Here is a 16,240-nt window from a genome sequence, read left to right as displayed (position 1 = left end):
GATGTTAGCGATGCCAGAGCTGTGAGGCACCTGCCCAGGAGAGCTGCAGAGCTTAAGAGAGACGCAGTTTGTAGTTTGCCCAGCTGACTTTGGTTCTTGCATTTCCTCACTACACTCCGACTTTGGACTGGGAATGATGCTGTGTGCCACTGTATGTGCAAAAACAGTCCCAGTGACTAAAGGGTATGAATGTAAGGACTACTTTACAGTGCTTAATAGAACAGATGCCATCGATCTCCAAAGACTGGACTTCTTGGACTTTTAAATGGTTGAGACAGACAGACTTTTGAAGTTGGACAGGATGCATTTTGACATGGCTGCAAGCCTACAGGGCCTAAGGAGTGGAATGTGGTGATTTGAATGAAAATGTCCCCATAGGCTCATAGGGCGTCATGTTAGGTGGCATGGCCTTGTGTTACTGGAGTGGGCTGTGAGGTTTCAGACGCTCAGCAGCAGACCCTCCTCTAGCATGCTGCCATCGTGAGGATGGACCTGAGCCTGTCAGGCAGGCACTTTCTAAGAGCTGCCACGGTGACATCAACAGACGCTCTAACTAAAACAGACACCCACTGACCTTGTCCACAGGTTCAAGATGATTTCATTTTGTGCGTCTATCTCAAATTCCTACCTCTAGAAACTTGAAACAGTTAAAGCATTGCAACTAACTGGCCCACAGGGCCCCCCCCCACTTTTTTTTTTTTTTTTTATTCTTTTATTATTCTTTTTTAACAAACGGCCCCAGGGATAGGGGACCAGGGGAAGAGAAGAGGGGAAGTGAGGCTCCAGACCCACAACCCCTCCCCACTCACCCCTTTCCCCCTTATATATTTATAATCTATATACAAGCCCCGGGGGTTGGGGTAAGGGGAACTCCCTCAGCGGGGTGGGGGCAATCCAGGCTCCTTGTCCCCCCGGGGCCCAGGATCCTCTGCTCTTCGGGGAGGCCCTTCTCGAGAAGGTGGCCCTGTCCGTTCCCAAGGCTTCGGCATCCAACGTAGGGCATCTGGTGGGGAGACCTGAGGGCAGGTACACGCGGAAGAGTCAATCAGCAACCCTCTGGGGGCTCAGAAGGGGGCCTGAACTTATAGGCTGGGCTCACTGTCTCTCTTTCACCTGCTGGTAGAGGTCGAGGCGCTGAGTCCGGAATACTCCACTGTAGGTGGAAGGTGGGGCCTTGAGACGGGAATTGAGAGCAGAGAAGGGCCTACAAGAGGAAAGGTGTCACGGCAAGTCCTGAGACCCAATCCCTGGGAACGCAGAGCTTATACCCCATCCTACTTACCTTCCAGATGGGGGAGGCCGCGATGACCCAGGACCCCCAAGGTTGCTGCTCAGCTTTCGATAATCCTGGAAAGGCTTCAGTTCTACTGGGTGCAGCTGAAGATGAAAAGTAATTCACCCTATGAACTTCCTATCTGAACCATCCCCCCCCCCCCCCGCCTTTGGACACATAGACCATGAGTCCTCCCCACCTTGCCATCTTTTAAAACCCACTGAACTTGAAATACTGAGTCCTTCTACCTTACCTCTGCTCGACCCAAGCTAGGGGGGAAGGGCCTGGCAGGTGAAGGCAAGACCCGAGGAGCAGGAGCAGGAGGGGGCCGCACAGTCAGGCTGGGGGGCTGAAGAGCAGGACCCATAGGTAACAGAGAAAGGGGGGGCGGAGCAGGAGGTGGCGCTGGCGGCAGGGAGCCAAAGTTCACCACTGGCAGCTGTGAGTCTACCACAGGTAGAAGCATCTGCAACAGGAAACCCCAGTGAGCCCACAAGGGCAGCAAGGCATGTGGGGGAAACACCAACTAAGCCAGAGGCACAGGATGAGGGGACACGGGAGGATTAAGGATACCTGCTGAGCAGGGGCCCCCGAAGGGAGGAAGCCACTTTGCCCAGCAGGCTGCAGAGGAGTGGAGTAAAAATCTGAAGGGGATGGCAGATCCTGGCGTACCTGTTGGAAAATGGGGAGGAGGTCAATTCTCAGGTGGGCTTGATGGCTCACTTGCAGTCTAGACCACATAATGTATTCTAGGCTCTCCTGGGTTACAGAGTGAGAAGACCCGAACAGGTCAGGTCCCCCAAGACCAGCCTCTCTGCTGCCCTAGCAACTGCCCACCTCCTACCTGAAGCAAGGGCGGATCAGGCAGAGGGCTGGGGCAGAAGGCTGCGGAGCAGAGGAAGGATGGCGGAGGGTAGAGAACTCCCCCGGCAGGCAACTTCCCCAGCTCTGCGGCCTGCAGTGCGGAGAAATCCAGAAACTGGCCCTTGAGAGCTACCCCAGAGAGCAGCGCCGACGGAGGGGCTGGACCTGGGGGTAGATACAGGGGCTGTGACCTGGAAAGAAGTCGGGGAGGAGAGGTGTTACTCCTGAGCTTGAGCGATGCCTTACCCACTCACTGTTCTTTGGTACCCACTCCCGTTGGCCGTCTGCAGGATCTACTAGTTTTACCTGTACTGGTGCAGCGAGGGTGTCCCAGGGCGGAAGCCTCCACTGTTGGGATGCAACTGAGAGTCCATGGTGCCCCCAGAGACCTGCTGGAGAAAAGCAGGGTGGAAGCTGTTCCCGCGTCTCCTCTGCTCAAAAATGCTCACTTGGGCCCCAGGCTTACACAGAACAGTGGTAGCGGGGCTTCCCTGCAGTGTGATGGGGTCTTGGTGGTCAGCTAGACTGAGAGCACACTCCTGTGTCTGCATGTTTCAGGGAAGGGCTAACCGGGCAGGCAGGCAGTACCTCCAGCAGGCCAGGGGCCCGACAGAGCAAGTGAAAAGCAGTAAAGGATCCTAGTCAGGCAGACGCCAAGTTCACAGGCAGTCTACACACAGAGCACGCTCAAGGCCAGTGTGGATGGCAACAGGGCACGGGCAGGGGCTGGACAGATGGCTCAGCAGTTAACAAAAGATCTCTAACTAGCTCCAGGGAGATCAGACACCTCTGGGCTCTGCGAGCACATGAAATGATGCATGCATACCCACTGAACACACGTAATTAAAAGGCTAGAGCAATGCCTTGGTGATCAAGTACACCAGCTGCTCTTCCACAAAGTCCCGCACGGCAGCCCACAGCCGCCTGGGACTCCAGTTCCAAGCGGAGCCAATGACCTCTTCTGGCTTCTATGGGCACTGACTGTGGGTACACACAGGCACGTGCACGCACCCACCCATCCATACACACCCACGCACGCACGCACAAAAAACTTCCTGAACAAAAAGACCTCACCTGCCCACTGTAGGAAAAAGAAAAATGGAATACAGCGCAATGTTCTCTCATTAGCCAACCTCAGATGAGAGTGCTCAGCAGGTAAAGGCAGGTGCTGCTGACACCCACTAGCCTGTAACCCATGCGTGTAAAAGGGTGAAGGAGGCCAGACGGTAGTGGCACCCGCCTTTAATCCCAGCACTCAGAGGCAGGGTTAGGATCACTGTGAGTTCAAGGCCAACCTGGTCTACAAAGTGAGTCCAGGACAGTCAAGGCTACACAGAGAAACCCTGTCTCGAAAAACCAAACCAAACCAACCAAAGAGGTGGAAGGAGCCCGGCACAGCTGCCTGCCCTGTGCTAGCAGTTGAAACCCACACACTGGCAGACACGACAACCGAGTTCCAAGGGCCTGTCTCATAGAAAACAGACAGAAAGAAAGAAAGGGGCGGGGCTAGAGAGATGACTCAGTGGTTAAGAGCACTGACTGCTCTTCCAAAGGTCATGAGTTCAATTCCCAGCAACCACATGGTGGCTCACAACCATCTATAATGTGATCTGATGCCCTTTTCAGCACTGTATGCATAATAAAAAATAAATATATATATAAAATTAAAAAAAAAAAAAAAGGAAAGAAAGGGGCATATGATAAAGATAGGGCTCACCTGGGAGTTGGGAGGTCCAGGGCTGCCATAGAAGACCTCAGGGTACAGGCGCTGACCGGAAGGGCTCGGCTCTGGACCACACTGCCCGGAACCTAGGCTCTTGGGCTGCGGCTCAGCAGAAGCAGAAGCACTAGGGAGCAGCTGCCAGTCTCTGGATATGGGAATGGCCTGAGCAAAAGAAGCTTTGTCAAGGCTGACATTCTAGACCACTGGTTCTCAGTCTGTGGGTCATGACCCCTCTGAGGCTGGACAGCACTCTCACATGGCTCCACCTCAGATATTTACATTACGACTCAAGACAGTAGCAAAACCATGGTTATGAAAGAGCAACCAGGTAATCTTATGCTGGGGGGGGGGGTCACCACGGTACAAGGAACTGTATCAGGAGGTCACCGCACCGGGAAGGCTGAGAACCACTGGTCTAGATGCTCACTGCTCCTATCTACCTTCGGGAGTCACAGACCTTGCCACCTACCTCTGTGACTGACGCTGTCAACTCCTTTTCTCCTTTTATAGTGTCCCCTACCACTAGGCATAAGTCTGAGTCCTGTAACATGGGGGTGGGAAGGGAAGCTGTAACACCATTTCAAACTTCCACCCCACTTAGTGTCTTTCGCCATATCCAACCCAGGACATGCCCAAGTGTAGCCCGTTCAGACCTTGTTAGCAGTGCCAAACTCAACTTGAGAGCCAGGTCGGTGCGTTGGTCGGAGGGGGCCGGATTCTGGGCCCCGGTCTGCGCGCTGAGATCGTTCTGTGCCTATGGGACCAGGGGGCAGAGGCTGCTCCCGGGGCAGCTCCTAGGTCGGAAACAAAGCACAGTGAAGTGACGGAGAAACAAACACCACAACAATGGGCAGAGAAGGGACAGACAAAGACAGGGCCAGGGAGGCGTCCTGCCAACACTCCCCATCCACCCTGGTCTCTTACCTTTCTGTCCCCATCGTGGGAAGCAGGTGGCCGTCTCCTAGGAGGCTCAGAGGGCTCAGAGCAAGATGCACCCTCACCAGAAACAGCAGCCAGGGGCGAGGGTCCTCCAGGCCGCTTGGGGGGTCCCTCTGCTGACCCCTTAAGTCCTCCATCAGGAGAACTTCGCTGGCTGCAGGGACCTGATGACACCTGAGAATCTCCACTCAGGTCCACCCCACTGTCAGACTGACTCATCTGAGGAGTTAAGAGCAGAAAACACCCTGACACCTGACAGGTGCACACACCCCGAGGAGGCTAGAACAGCCTCCAGATTGGTGTACTGATCCAGAACAGGTGAACAAGACCAACACTCAAAACAGCCCCAGCCCCACAGCCACCTCCTTCCCAGTGTTCACTCACCTCTGTGGCTGCCACATCTTCAAAGGGACTCAGGGGCTCCATCCAGGGCGCTATGGAGCCAGGCTGATAACTCTTCCGGCTTGTGGCTGAAGGAGAACACCAACACCACCCCTGAGGCAGGCAGTGAGGAGGCAGTTCTAGTTCTAAGGCCCATCTCACACACCACCGTGCCCCAGTCCAGTCTTTCCTTCCTCCTTACTTGCACTCACCAGTATGTAAACGATCCCAGATGTGGGGAGTTAGGGCCTCAGTGGCCGAGTCTCTGGATTCTCCCTGAGGGCCTGGGACCTCAGGCTTAGAGCCCAAGAATCCAGAGCTATGAGAAGCTGGCACAGACTCCTAAGGTAAGGAAACCCCAAAGGGCAAAATGCAATTAAGCAGCAGCAGAGTGAGGCGCGGCAGCAATAGGGGAGGACAGATACGTGGGAGACAAGTGGTAGCCGCTAGTGAGAGTCTGGGGCGAGAGCTGAACAGAGTGCAGAAGCGTAAAGAAAGCATGGCCAAGAGCCTGCAGAGGTGGGAGTGCATTGAGGCCCAGTCTCCAGCCCCGTCCCTCACCTCCTGCAGCAGCTCCGGCTTTCGGGGAGGCCGCTCCCGCCGTTTCGGGGGGAAGGGATTAACCCCGGCAGAGTCCCGGGGAGTCCCGCCCACCCCCCTCACCATCGGCCCTGGCTCCTCGAAGTGGGGGTCTGGGGAAAAGGGGAAAACTGTCAGCATCTGCCTCACTCTACCACTGGCCCGAACCTGTTCTCCCAGCCCCACCTCCCAGGCCTTCCAGCTTGGCAGAACCCAACAGCAGGGCCCCCCAGACCAAACTTGTGCTCCCCACTCCAGCACCTGACCTTTGGGGATGGAGTCATTCCCACCCGCTTGCCTCCAGCTTACCAGAACTGACAGCGTTGCTGGCCCTCGGGGGATCATAACGGGTTGGGGGCCGAGGGGAGGAGCCCTGAGGGGCTTGGGGAGGGCCAGGCTTAGGCCTTGGGTGCCCCCCTGGTGCAGTTACATTTCCTTGGCGGCTGCTAAGTTGGGCCAGAGCCTGTTGGATGCCAGCAGGGTTGCTGTGGATCACTTGGTCCAGGCGGAAGACAGCAGAGCTGCTAGGGGGTGGCGGAGGCAGAGGCAGCCCCGGGGGTCGCTCTTCAGGAGGACGGCTGGAGAGAGCAGAGCACCATCCTCACAAGAGCTCACTGAACTCACTCTGTCCCTACAAGCCAAGCACCTATTTTCTAGCTTCTCCACTGGCATCCCGTCCTCTCCCCCTAAAACCCTTTGCGATTTTGTTTACAAAGGTGCGCAGACAAAACCGGAGCAGGGAAACGTGCAGGGGGCTCGCCAGCTTCTGTCCCTAACTGCCCTCCACAAGATCGAGGATCTGCGGTACCTTCCTGATGCCTGCTATACTCATAGGGCCCCAAACCCCTGGTACTATCCACCCACACCCTACAACCTAACATCCTTACCCACCTTCGGTTCTTGGGAGAGGGCCAGCTCCTCTTATCCCCTCGTCCAGGGCCCGTCCGTCCCCCAGGGGCTGTACCACCACCTCCACTACTGCCGCCGCCGCCGCCGCCGCCACCAGCCTTGCCCCCAGGGCCTGGGCGCCGGTTTTGTCGATCCATGCCAGGCCTCTGACTCGAGAAGCTCCGCTTACTCAAATCCTTGGCTCGTTGGCTCAGGTCTCCACGAGACATGGTTGAAATGCCTGGTCCAGAGCCACCTGCATTGCCCCCAGGAGTCCCCACAGCCTTAGAGGTCATAAGTGCCGCTGGGGGAGTCTCCTTGTCACCCCGGCGCTCACTAGCAAAGTCGCTGCTCTCTGACGCAGTCTCCCACTCCTCATTGGCCTGGTCTGAGTTCTGGTTTGACAGATCAGGAGACTTAGCAGCTGTGCAGCGAGGGGGTGGGGGAACTGCAACTGTTGCCAGCGCCTCCTCAGGTCCAGAGGCGGAGGCCGGAAGGGCTAGAGAAGGGGGCTTGCCATCAGCTCCTCTGGCGGCGTTTTCACGTTCTTGTTTCAGCCTCCGGAACCGAGGCGGTTTATCCTGCTGCTGAGCCCTGCCATGCCGCCTCCGTCGCGGACGCTCCCCATCTTCCATGCCTACACCCATGTTGCTGCCTCGGGACATGGGGGACAGAGGCCCTGAGATCAGCTTCTCTTTCAAAGGCTCCTTACTTGAGGGCAAAGGACCTGTTGGAGGCTTCTTTGGAACCAGAGACTTGGCTGGAGGGCTCCAGCCAGAGCAAAGAGGAGGAGGGGGCCGCCCCCCACCTCGGCCTCGGCGCGATGGCACTCCCCTTGGAGTGAAGACACGACCACCCCGGGCAGTGGAGAATCGGGCTGGGGCTGGTGATGGGGGAGCTCCTGGTGGTGGTAGGGCAAGAGGGACCTGAGCGAGCACCCCCTCTTTGGGTGGAGGTGCTTCCTTGTCAGAGGGGGCCAGGTCGCTCTCGTGGGTCTCACTGCCTGTTTCAGAGCCGCGCTGGCGGCGTCTCTTGGGGATTTCCTCATACTCGGAACCCTCACTTCGTGTCTCGCTGGCAGTGCGGCCTCGGGGACCAGAGGGCTGGGGTGCTGCTCCTGCACCACCCCCACGCCCATCGTCTCCTCGGAACTCCCGATAACTTCGAAATTCTCGGCTCCGGGCTCCCCTACCTCGGCCCCCATAGGTCCCCCGAAAACCCCTTCCTCTAGCAAAATACTCGCCTCGGCCCCGACCCCGGCAAGATGTAGGGCCTACTCTTTCATAGGAATAGTCCCTCCGAAGCCTAGGCGCAGGGGAGAGGTTGCCACCCGGTGGGGTTTCCTTGGGGCCCACCTTCCCCTTAGCTGTCTTGAGTGGATCTGGCTTTGGAACCTTAGAGGTTTCGTCCGCCTGTTCTAGGGATTTAGGAGGCAGCTCCTCGACTTTCACAGGTGGCGATGGTTTCTTTATAGGCCCAGCTCGTCGAGGAGGAACACCTGTCTCCTCTGGAGGGATCCCACGGCGACAGCTGCCTGGGCGAGGGCCCCATCGAGTCTCAGTACGATTTTCTCTACGTGGCGGCGGCAGGCCTTGGCCTCCAAGTCCACGGGCCGGCTTTCTGCCCGCTTCTGGCCCCGACAGCTGCGGCGGCTCCTCCTTGGGGGGCTCCTTCTTGGGTGGTGGAGCTTGTATCTTCGCAGCCTCTTCATTGCCTGGGGGCCAGGGTAGTGGACGGGGTGCCGGGGGAGCTGGCTCCTCCAAAGGGAATCGAGAGACTGGAGGCCCAGGAGCTCCATTCTCTGGAAAACCTGGATAATTAGCCAGATAAGGTGGGGGCGGCGGGACTGGAGGAGTCTCACTCCTGAAGAGAAACAGGAAAGAAGTTTGTCAGGAGGAGGATGAGCACAGCAGATGGAAGAGCACGTTCTGAACGCCACCTAGGCTCATCTTCCACATTGCACCCTCATCACCTCAGCCACATGGCTCAGGCCAGCACCAGGCCTAGCAGCTCACCTCACACTCTTGTCGTCGTCATCTGCTGCTTGGCGCAGTGGTGAGGTAAGAGGGCGAGGATCAGTGGGTGTGGTGGTAAAGACGTCTCCTACCCAAGCCAACTTGGGGTCTACCGGTGGGGTGCCCCGCTCCCGTAACAGAGGGGGGGGCGCATGGCGTTCAAACGGCTCTGAGGTTGAGCCCCCGCTGTCTGAGCGTTCCCGGGGAACCAGGCCTAAGAAAACAAAGAAATCATCCCGTCACAGGCCTTCCATACCAGAAGCTCCTTCTCTGTGTGAGCCATCAGCACCTGCTCCCCCTGTTCCCTAAGCACAGGCTTTGTCTTTTCTTGTGGAAATAGGCAACCACTTGGCTTGCCTATGACGTCATCAAGGACCACTGCTTCCCTGTTCCCCAGGCCTATTCTCACAAGACCCTCAAAAGAGCTAAGCGGGCACACCACCTTGTTCCATGGCTGCCTGTCACAAAGACAGTGGCCCCCTCCTCCTGGGACTATGGTGGTCCTCACCACTCTTGTGAACCCTTACCAGATGGATGTACACCAGGAGGGTAGAAGTCGAGAGGGGGCCGGCCCTGGAGAAGCCGAGGGTCCACATAAGGAGGAATCATCATCCAGCGGGGGTCAAAGTTCATTGGAGGCATTGGTGGGGGCCGGCCCAGAGCACCTGGGTACAGGGCTTTGGGAGGTGGGGGTGGTGCCTGTGGGGCAGGTACAGCTCCCAGGGTCACAGGCTGTGGTGGTGACGGGGGCACTGGGGCAGGAGGGGCAGTGCCTTGTTGCTGCTGCTGCCACTGCTGCTGCTGTTGCTGCTTCAGGAGCTGCTCCTGCCAGGACAAGACAGGATGAAAGAGGTTACCACAGCCTACATCCCAAGGCATCAGTAGAGAAAAGTTAAGGCACTGATAATACAAAAACATGAAGCAGGGCAGTGGTGGTGCATGCCTTTAATCCCAGCACTCGGGAGGCAGAGGCAGGCGGATCTCTGTGAATTCAAGGTCAGCCTGGTCTACAAAGCGAGTCCAGGACAGCCAAGGCTACACAGAGAAACCCTGTCTCAGGAAAAAAAAAAAAAAAAAAAAAAAAAAAGACAAACATATGGAGTTGCTGGAACTGTGCAGACACAGGCTGAGGGCGACCCTGAAGAGGGCGGGAAGACACCAACAGCCCCAGGAGGGAAAGAACTTGGCCTCACCTGTTGCTGCCGCTGGAAGCGAGGTGGCAATGACTTCTGGTATTTGGGGTAGCCCAAACCCTGGTTGGGGGGCTGCCGAGTAGGACCAACTCCATCACCCTTGGGCTCCACCTTTGGGGCCGGGGGTGTGGCAGGTGGAGGAACCTCTTCTGGTGGTTCAGGCCCCTCTTTTGAAGGCAGCTGGGGTTCCACTGCATAGAAGAACAAAGTGACTTGGTCCATCCTAACAGTTCATTATTATCCACGCTATTCCAACCCCAGTGAAGTGTTCCGCCAAATCCCATCTACGCTAACGCCCACCCACTCAAGACCCATGACAATACTAAGGCCACAAGTGTTATTCCCGTGATACCATCAGAGAGCAGGAAATCTCCGTTCCACTTTCGGGTCTACAGAACGGCTTCCTATCTTCTCTGCATGTCTGCCGCCCCGCCCCCACTCACAGTCCACTCTCTTCCACTGACAGCCATCTTTACCACCCAGCGTCCCCCTAAGCCCAGCAGAGCCTGCTCCTTCCTCCATACCTGGGCTGGCTTCCAAGCTGCCACTGCTGGTGCTACTGGCAGTGCCACCAGCACTCACCAGAGTGGGAGCTGCAGCCACACCTGGGCTGGGGGCGGACTGGGCAGCAGGGGCTTGTGCTGGCTCTTCAGGGTCTTTCTCTGGTGTTGGGGCTGGTGCTGGTGGCAGAGCTGGAGGCGCAGGGAGTTCTTTGGGGACGGCAGGTGGTAGAGCTGGGGTAGGAGGGGTAACAGGTGGGGCTGCTGGCTCTGCTTTGAGGCGTTTGTCAGGCGCCCCAAACTTTTCGTCAAGCCGCTTGAGCTTCTCAGCACAGGCTGCCCGGCGCTCCTCCTGCATGCGCCGCTCTTCCTCCTCCCGGCGCCTTCGTGCCCGTTCCACCGCCAGAGAGATCTCTGAGGAAGACTGCTTCCGACGCTGCCGCCACGCCTCATCCTCATCTTCAGGTGCTGGGGGTTTGCAGGGAGGACCCCCACGATCCTGGCAATGGGCAAACCCAGCAAGCCAGGCATGTCAGTCATTAGACCTCCTACCTCTCTGAGACCAAACAGCTGTCTCTAGCTACAGGATCAAAGAACCAGGCTCTGGAATTAATGGTCTCACCCTTACCTCTGTTCCTTTTTTCCTTCCGAAGCCTGAACATGCAGGCCTCCCTTCCCTCCCAGCACCCCAACTCCCCTAGAACCAAAGGTTCCCAAGCTTTTCTGATACAGCACAGCCCTACCTTAGCTGCTTCTACCTTTTTAAAAAATTTATTTTATGTGCATTGATGTTTTGCCTGCAAGTATGTCTGTGTGAAGGTGTCAGATCTTGGAGTTACAGACAGGTGTGAGCTGGCAGGTGGGTGCTGAGAATTGAACCCGGGTCCTATGGAAGAGCAGTCAGTGCTCTTAACTGCTGAGCCATCTCTTGGTCCCCCTACCCTAGCTTCTTAATATCACCTTCAGTGTTACTCAGTTGATGCCTCCCACAACTGACCCAATCAAGCCCTCACTGTAGATACTCACTGGGTAGTCCCCAGGAGGTCCCCAGTTCCCGACAGGCCCCCGGTGAGGTGGAGGTGGGGGAGGCTTTGGGGCAGGAGCAGCTGGCTCTGTCTCTGCAGGACGGGAGTTCTCTGTCCAGGCTGTCTTGGGAGGGAGGGGGTCACTGCCAAGGGAGGCGCCCTTTTTGCCATCTGCTTCAGGTTCCTCAGCAGCAGCTGACTGGGAATCCTTGCTGTGAGCAGATGACGGTATAATCAAACTCAGTGTAACCAGCTCTTCTAGGAGTCTGTTATGCCATGGGGAGACCAGGGCCCCTGCTCTCCTCTGGTGCCCTCACTCACTGGCCCTCAGCTCCCTCCTCATCAGAGTCTCGCCCATCTTCCTCGTCACTGAACTTGAGCTTCTCAGTGTAGTCAACCTCTTCATGGGCTCCTAAGGTGAAAGAAAACGGACAGGAAGTCAACTACGCAGTCTGCTCTCCAACCTCATTTTCCGAGAACACGGCAGCAAATAGCCTGGAACTCCAACAGCAGCCTTGGTACTGACCACCCTCACTGCCCCAACACTGAGCAGCACTCAGCTTTCTACCCCGTGTCTCTCCTCCACCCCTTTTACGTCTGCTCTTCTCTCACGTGACCCGACATTTCCTCATCAGATTCTACTTTTTAAGATCCAAATATTCACAGTCACCTGCCCAACCATCGTCATTTTCCTGGTCCAATTGGTCAAACTCTTTGAGATTATCCTCTTTAAGAATAGAAGGCCGACCCACAGGCTCTACAAGGCGCATTGGTGGCCCTGAGCCCCGGGGGCCCGCCACACGAGGAAAACGGCTGTGTATTGGGGGAAAGAAAAGAGGGGGGATATGTCAAATTCAGCGTGTAGTAGATAGAATCACATCCAAAACTGAGCCCCCTAGGTAGAAAAATCATGTCTCCCCAAGTAGCCTTACCCTCCCCCGAAACCCAGAATCTGATAGCTTACCTGGGCCCATCAGGAGTTGGGTACCGGTAAGGCCCCTGGGGTCCATAGGGCGGAGGGAATGGAAGATACGGGGGGTACATCTGCAAAAGGGCCCGACAACAGCTGCTAAGGGGGATAAACAGCCTGCCAGCCCTTCACACGCGCCAGCCTCCCATCCCCGTCTCACTACGGTCTGCCACAGGCCAAGTCCTGACTCAGCACTCTGGCTTTCGGTGCAACCACTCCAAGTAAGAGAGCTGAACTCACAAAGGGCGGCATCATCCCGCGGTAGGGAGGGAACTGAGGTGGGCCTGAAGGCTGCAGCCCACCCCGGGGATCATGACCATGATGAAGTTTGGAGTCCGGGCCCTCCAGCTCATCAGGGCCACGCCCACCTCCGTCCCTCCAAGTTGTAGAATCTGTATTTTGGAAAATGCAAAGAGGGAGAAGGGTCAGTTACTACTGATGTGGGGCACGCGGTGCATCCCACATGATGGGAGGAGGAAGGTGAGTAATGCAGCACGGAGCTCTTCCACAGAGCAGGCGCTCTCCTGGTCCAAAGGCAGCCACTCACTTTGGGGGCGGAGGCTTGGTCCGGGCCCAGACGACTGTTCGGCAGACTCCCTTTCCTTGGCAGCCTTGTCCTGGTCGCCAGCCGCCTGCAGGGTCGGAAATTCCTCTCGAGAGAATCGCGACAGTAGGCTTGATGCCCTTCCACCTGTTGAAGTGAGGGTGTAAACCAGACAGGGTGTCGCCTCCTGAACATGTACACAAAAGCGGACAGCTCTGAATACTGGGAGGAGACGCAGACAGAAGACCAGTCTTCACTGAAGGTGTGCAGCAGGGCTCCTGCCTCACAGTGTCCTCCCTCTCACACTCACCATCTCCATGGGCTCCATGGGTGACGCTGGCTTGTGCCCAGGACTTTACCCCGCTTGGAACCGAAGGAGCGTTCTGGGGAAGCAAAGGCAGTGAGTGGCCGCGAGGAGGGAAGGGTTAGGGTCATTCCCCTCCAGCCCCTCCAGCTACCTCGGGGGCTGCTGGGGGTCGTTTCGGCTGGCTGGAGGCAGGCGTCTGCGAAGCCGGCAGTGGCTGCGATTCCGGCGGCTGAGCGGTTGAGGCATCGGAACTGAGGGCATTGCAGGATGGAAAGGTGTGAGATGCCTCTCCCTTAGCTCTCCAACTGGTACAAAGCTGGAACTGACCCTAGCCTATGGCTACCTACGACAAAGTCAGTCAGAGGGGCTTTGTTTCTCCCTGCTTTCTCTCCAGCTGTGGGAGCGGAAAGCTTCGTGTTTCTGTCATCTAACCAACTAGGTGCAGAAGGTGGGCTGTGTTCTCTCTCTGCTGAAGCAGACCACACCTCAACATACTCCCCCAAATTCAAAGCTAACAGACTCTAGGTCCCTCAGGCCAGCGTCTACCTCTTGGGGTCGGACTGCTCCTGTTTGCTTGCCCATCCTGTCCCGTCTTTCGGCACTAGGGAGACATTGGGGTCGTTGCCTCTGTTCTCGGCTTTCAGGCTCGGAAGGTTGGCAGGGGGTGGCATACGCCGGGCAATGGCAACTTTTCCAAGACTCTGCAGGCCATGTCGAGGGGCAACTGAAGAAAGAGTGGAGAAAGGGTGAATGACGCCTCCTGAGGAATGCCGACAGCCTCCACTCACAGACCCACTACACAATCCTCAAAATCCCACCACCTGGTCACCACAGGTCTCCCGCAGAAGCCATGCCATTACTCAGTAATAACAATGTCTGCACTCTCCTGGGACAGGCGAGCTACGTTATAATCATGCTTCTCTGTGGGACGGTGGATCCTGAGCCCGCGGGGAGCAAGCTGGCCCCAGATCTTTACAAATCCGTTGTTTCTTTGCCTCCGATTCTTACGTGTCCAAGGACAGGGAACCAAAAACACGCCTTTGCAGGAGGTTGACTGCTCTTTTACCCAGAGCCCAGCACCCCTTCATAACTGAAGATGAAATGGGGGGGGGGGTCCTCAGCCTTCCCCTGGTCTGTTAGCTGCCTTTGTTGAAGAGCTCTAAAGCCTAAGCCCATGCATGCGCAGCCTGCAAACATTAGGAGCATCTCTGCAAGACCCTCACCAGCGGGTTTCTGGATCTCTAAGGACTTGCCCTTATATGTATCAAACAGGTTGAGCGAGGAATACTTCTTTCCATCCTTCCCCTTGGCAGTCGGCCCCGAGCGATCGGACATTGCGCTGGAAGCTCATTGAGTACGCTGGGTCCTGCAGGCACCTCCCCCAGAACGAGCCGGTGCCTGTGGGCCAGACAAGCAGGCAGCTCAGCTCTGCCCTCCGCAGACAAAAGCCTAAAGCCCCCTCACTCTCCCTAGGGCCAGATCTGTGATGGCCCTGGCTTGTGTAAACTAGCACAGTCTCTTAAGCAACCACAACCCACTCGGCTCCCAGAGCCAAGGTCTTCCTCTCTGACATATCCTGACAAAGAGAGCCAGATGAAAACCAAGCACCTTCCTGACAAACGCCCTATGCTTTGTGCCACTTCAGAGTCGGCGGCAGCTTCTTGTCATCCCCAAAGTGAAAATCTTTCACTCCTCCAAAAATCAATCCAGAGAAATATGATAAAGCTGAGCAACCAAGTCCGGGCCCCAGAGAAAACCCGAGCGAGGCACGCAACTCCATCCAGCAAGGGGAGAACTTCAGACTGCCAGCCTATTAAGACTGCAGCTCCCCAAGCGCGCCCCAGGGCCCTGCACCCCAGCTCCCACTCCCAGCAGCTCTAAGTCCCATCTGGGGAGCTTTGAAGGAAGGTATGCTGGGAGCGTAAGGAGTTTTATGAGCTTGCTCGGCCAGGCTGGGAGCCGGGGCCAGAGTCAGCCTGCTGAACAACAGGGGCTCCCTCCACACAGCCCCAGGCTCAACAAAGCCCCTGGAAGCAGACTACTCCCATCTGTCCCTTAGTTTGCCCCCAGCCTGGCTCTTGGAAACAATTTTGCTTGCAGGAAAAAAACAAAAAACACAAAACAGCAAAAACAACAACAAAAAAGAAAAATCCCAACCAAACAAAACCAAAAGGCTAATGGACGCTGGTTGCATCCTGTGTAAAACTGGGGGGAAACAAAGCGCCACGGAGCGACCCTGGAAACAGCCCGTGAGCACGGGCCGTAGGCAGGCGTCCGTTCCCTCCGCGGCGCTCACTGCCCGGGCAGGCCACACTCTCCTCCATCTTCGTGCCTTCCCGAGTGACCAGGCATCCATTTGTGGGTGGGAGCGGCGTGAAGAGAGGGGATGGGGGAGAGGGCGACAGCCGGGGTCGGGGCGAGAACTTCACCGCGGCGAGGACGGGGGGCTGCTCGGCCTGAAGCCGACGGTGACAACGGGGGAGCGGGGAGGGGAGAAGGAAAAGGAAATCGCGGGGCAGACAAATCCCAACAGATCCCAAGACAACCAACCACACGGCAGGAAGGGCCGGGAAGCGGGCAGCGTGAGGCGGGGAGGGGAGTGCGGGGCACCGGGCGAGCGGCCCCGGGCCCGGCTCGACGCGGAAAGCCGCAGCGCACCGCCGGGGGCCGGGGCCGCTCGGGCGGCGGGGCCGGGCCCGGAGAGGACGGCAGCCGGGCGGCCTGGGAGCGGCCGGCGCAGGCCGAGGGGGAGGGGCGGCCGGCGGCGGGAGGACAAGATGGCGGCGGCTGATGGCAGCTTCTCCCCCGGCCGCCGCCTCCGCCTCCTCCGCCGCCGCCGCCGCCCCGCGCCGGAAAGGGCGTCAGCGCCCGGCTCGCCCGGACTCACCTGGCCGGGTGCGCGGGGGTCCGGGACCCGGGCTGAGAGGCTCCCCGGGGCGGATGGCGGCGGGGCGGGGGCGGATGGCGGCGGATGGCGCCGCGCTCGGCTCCTCCCGTCTCCCTCGCTCACTCCGCGGCTGGGCTCCGACTAACGGCCCA

The 16,240-nt window shown here is 57.6% G+C and overlaps 1 protein-coding gene and 1 non-coding gene across 2 annotated transcripts; both read right to left on the bottom strand.

The window, feature by feature from the left end:
* Window positions 1-707: 707 nt before the first annotated feature.
* Prrc2a (proline rich coiled-coil 2A) lies at window positions 708-16,240 on the bottom strand. The gene is made up of 31 exons (XM_051153522.1): window positions 16,089-16,240; window positions 14,425-14,599; window positions 13,748-13,925; window positions 13,353-13,452; window positions 13,205-13,277; window positions 12,898-13,041; window positions 12,591-12,742; window positions 12,345-12,424; window positions 12,051-12,193; window positions 11,702-11,792; window positions 11,382-11,592; window positions 10,380-10,854; window positions 9,856-10,046; window positions 9,190-9,487; window positions 8,663-8,876; window positions 6,651-8,510; window positions 6,069-6,337; window positions 5,742-5,872; window positions 5,393-5,522; window positions 5,184-5,269; window positions 4,785-5,018; window positions 4,514-4,654; window positions 4,330-4,401; window positions 3,855-4,022; window positions 2,444-2,526; window positions 2,118-2,328; window positions 1,847-1,945; window positions 1,527-1,739; window positions 1,283-1,377; window positions 1,114-1,204; window positions 708-1,016 (listed from the first exon to the last, which is right to left on the bottom strand). The coding sequence occupies exons 2-31, from the start codon at window positions 14,534-14,536 to the stop codon at window positions 876-878; spliced, it is 6,486 nt and encodes a 2,161-aa protein (XP_051009479.1). The 5' UTR covers window positions 14,537-14,599; window positions 16,089-16,240; the 3' UTR covers window positions 708-875.
* LOC127196043 (small nucleolar RNA SNORA38) lies at window positions 14,121-14,252 on the bottom strand. Its single transcript, XR_007831441.1, has one exon. It is a non-coding gene; the product is annotated as a small nucleolar RNA SNORA38 (small nucleolar RNA).

Source organism: Acomys russatus, chromosome 11 (assembly GCF_903995435.1).
Source record: "Acomys russatus chromosome 11, mAcoRus1.1, whole genome shotgun sequence".
In the NCBI taxonomy this organism is placed as follows: domain Eukaryota; kingdom Metazoa; phylum Chordata; class Mammalia; order Rodentia; family Muridae; genus Acomys; species Acomys russatus.
Note: the sequence above shows the minus strand (reverse complement) of the source record. Positions and strands in the feature narration are given on the sequence as shown.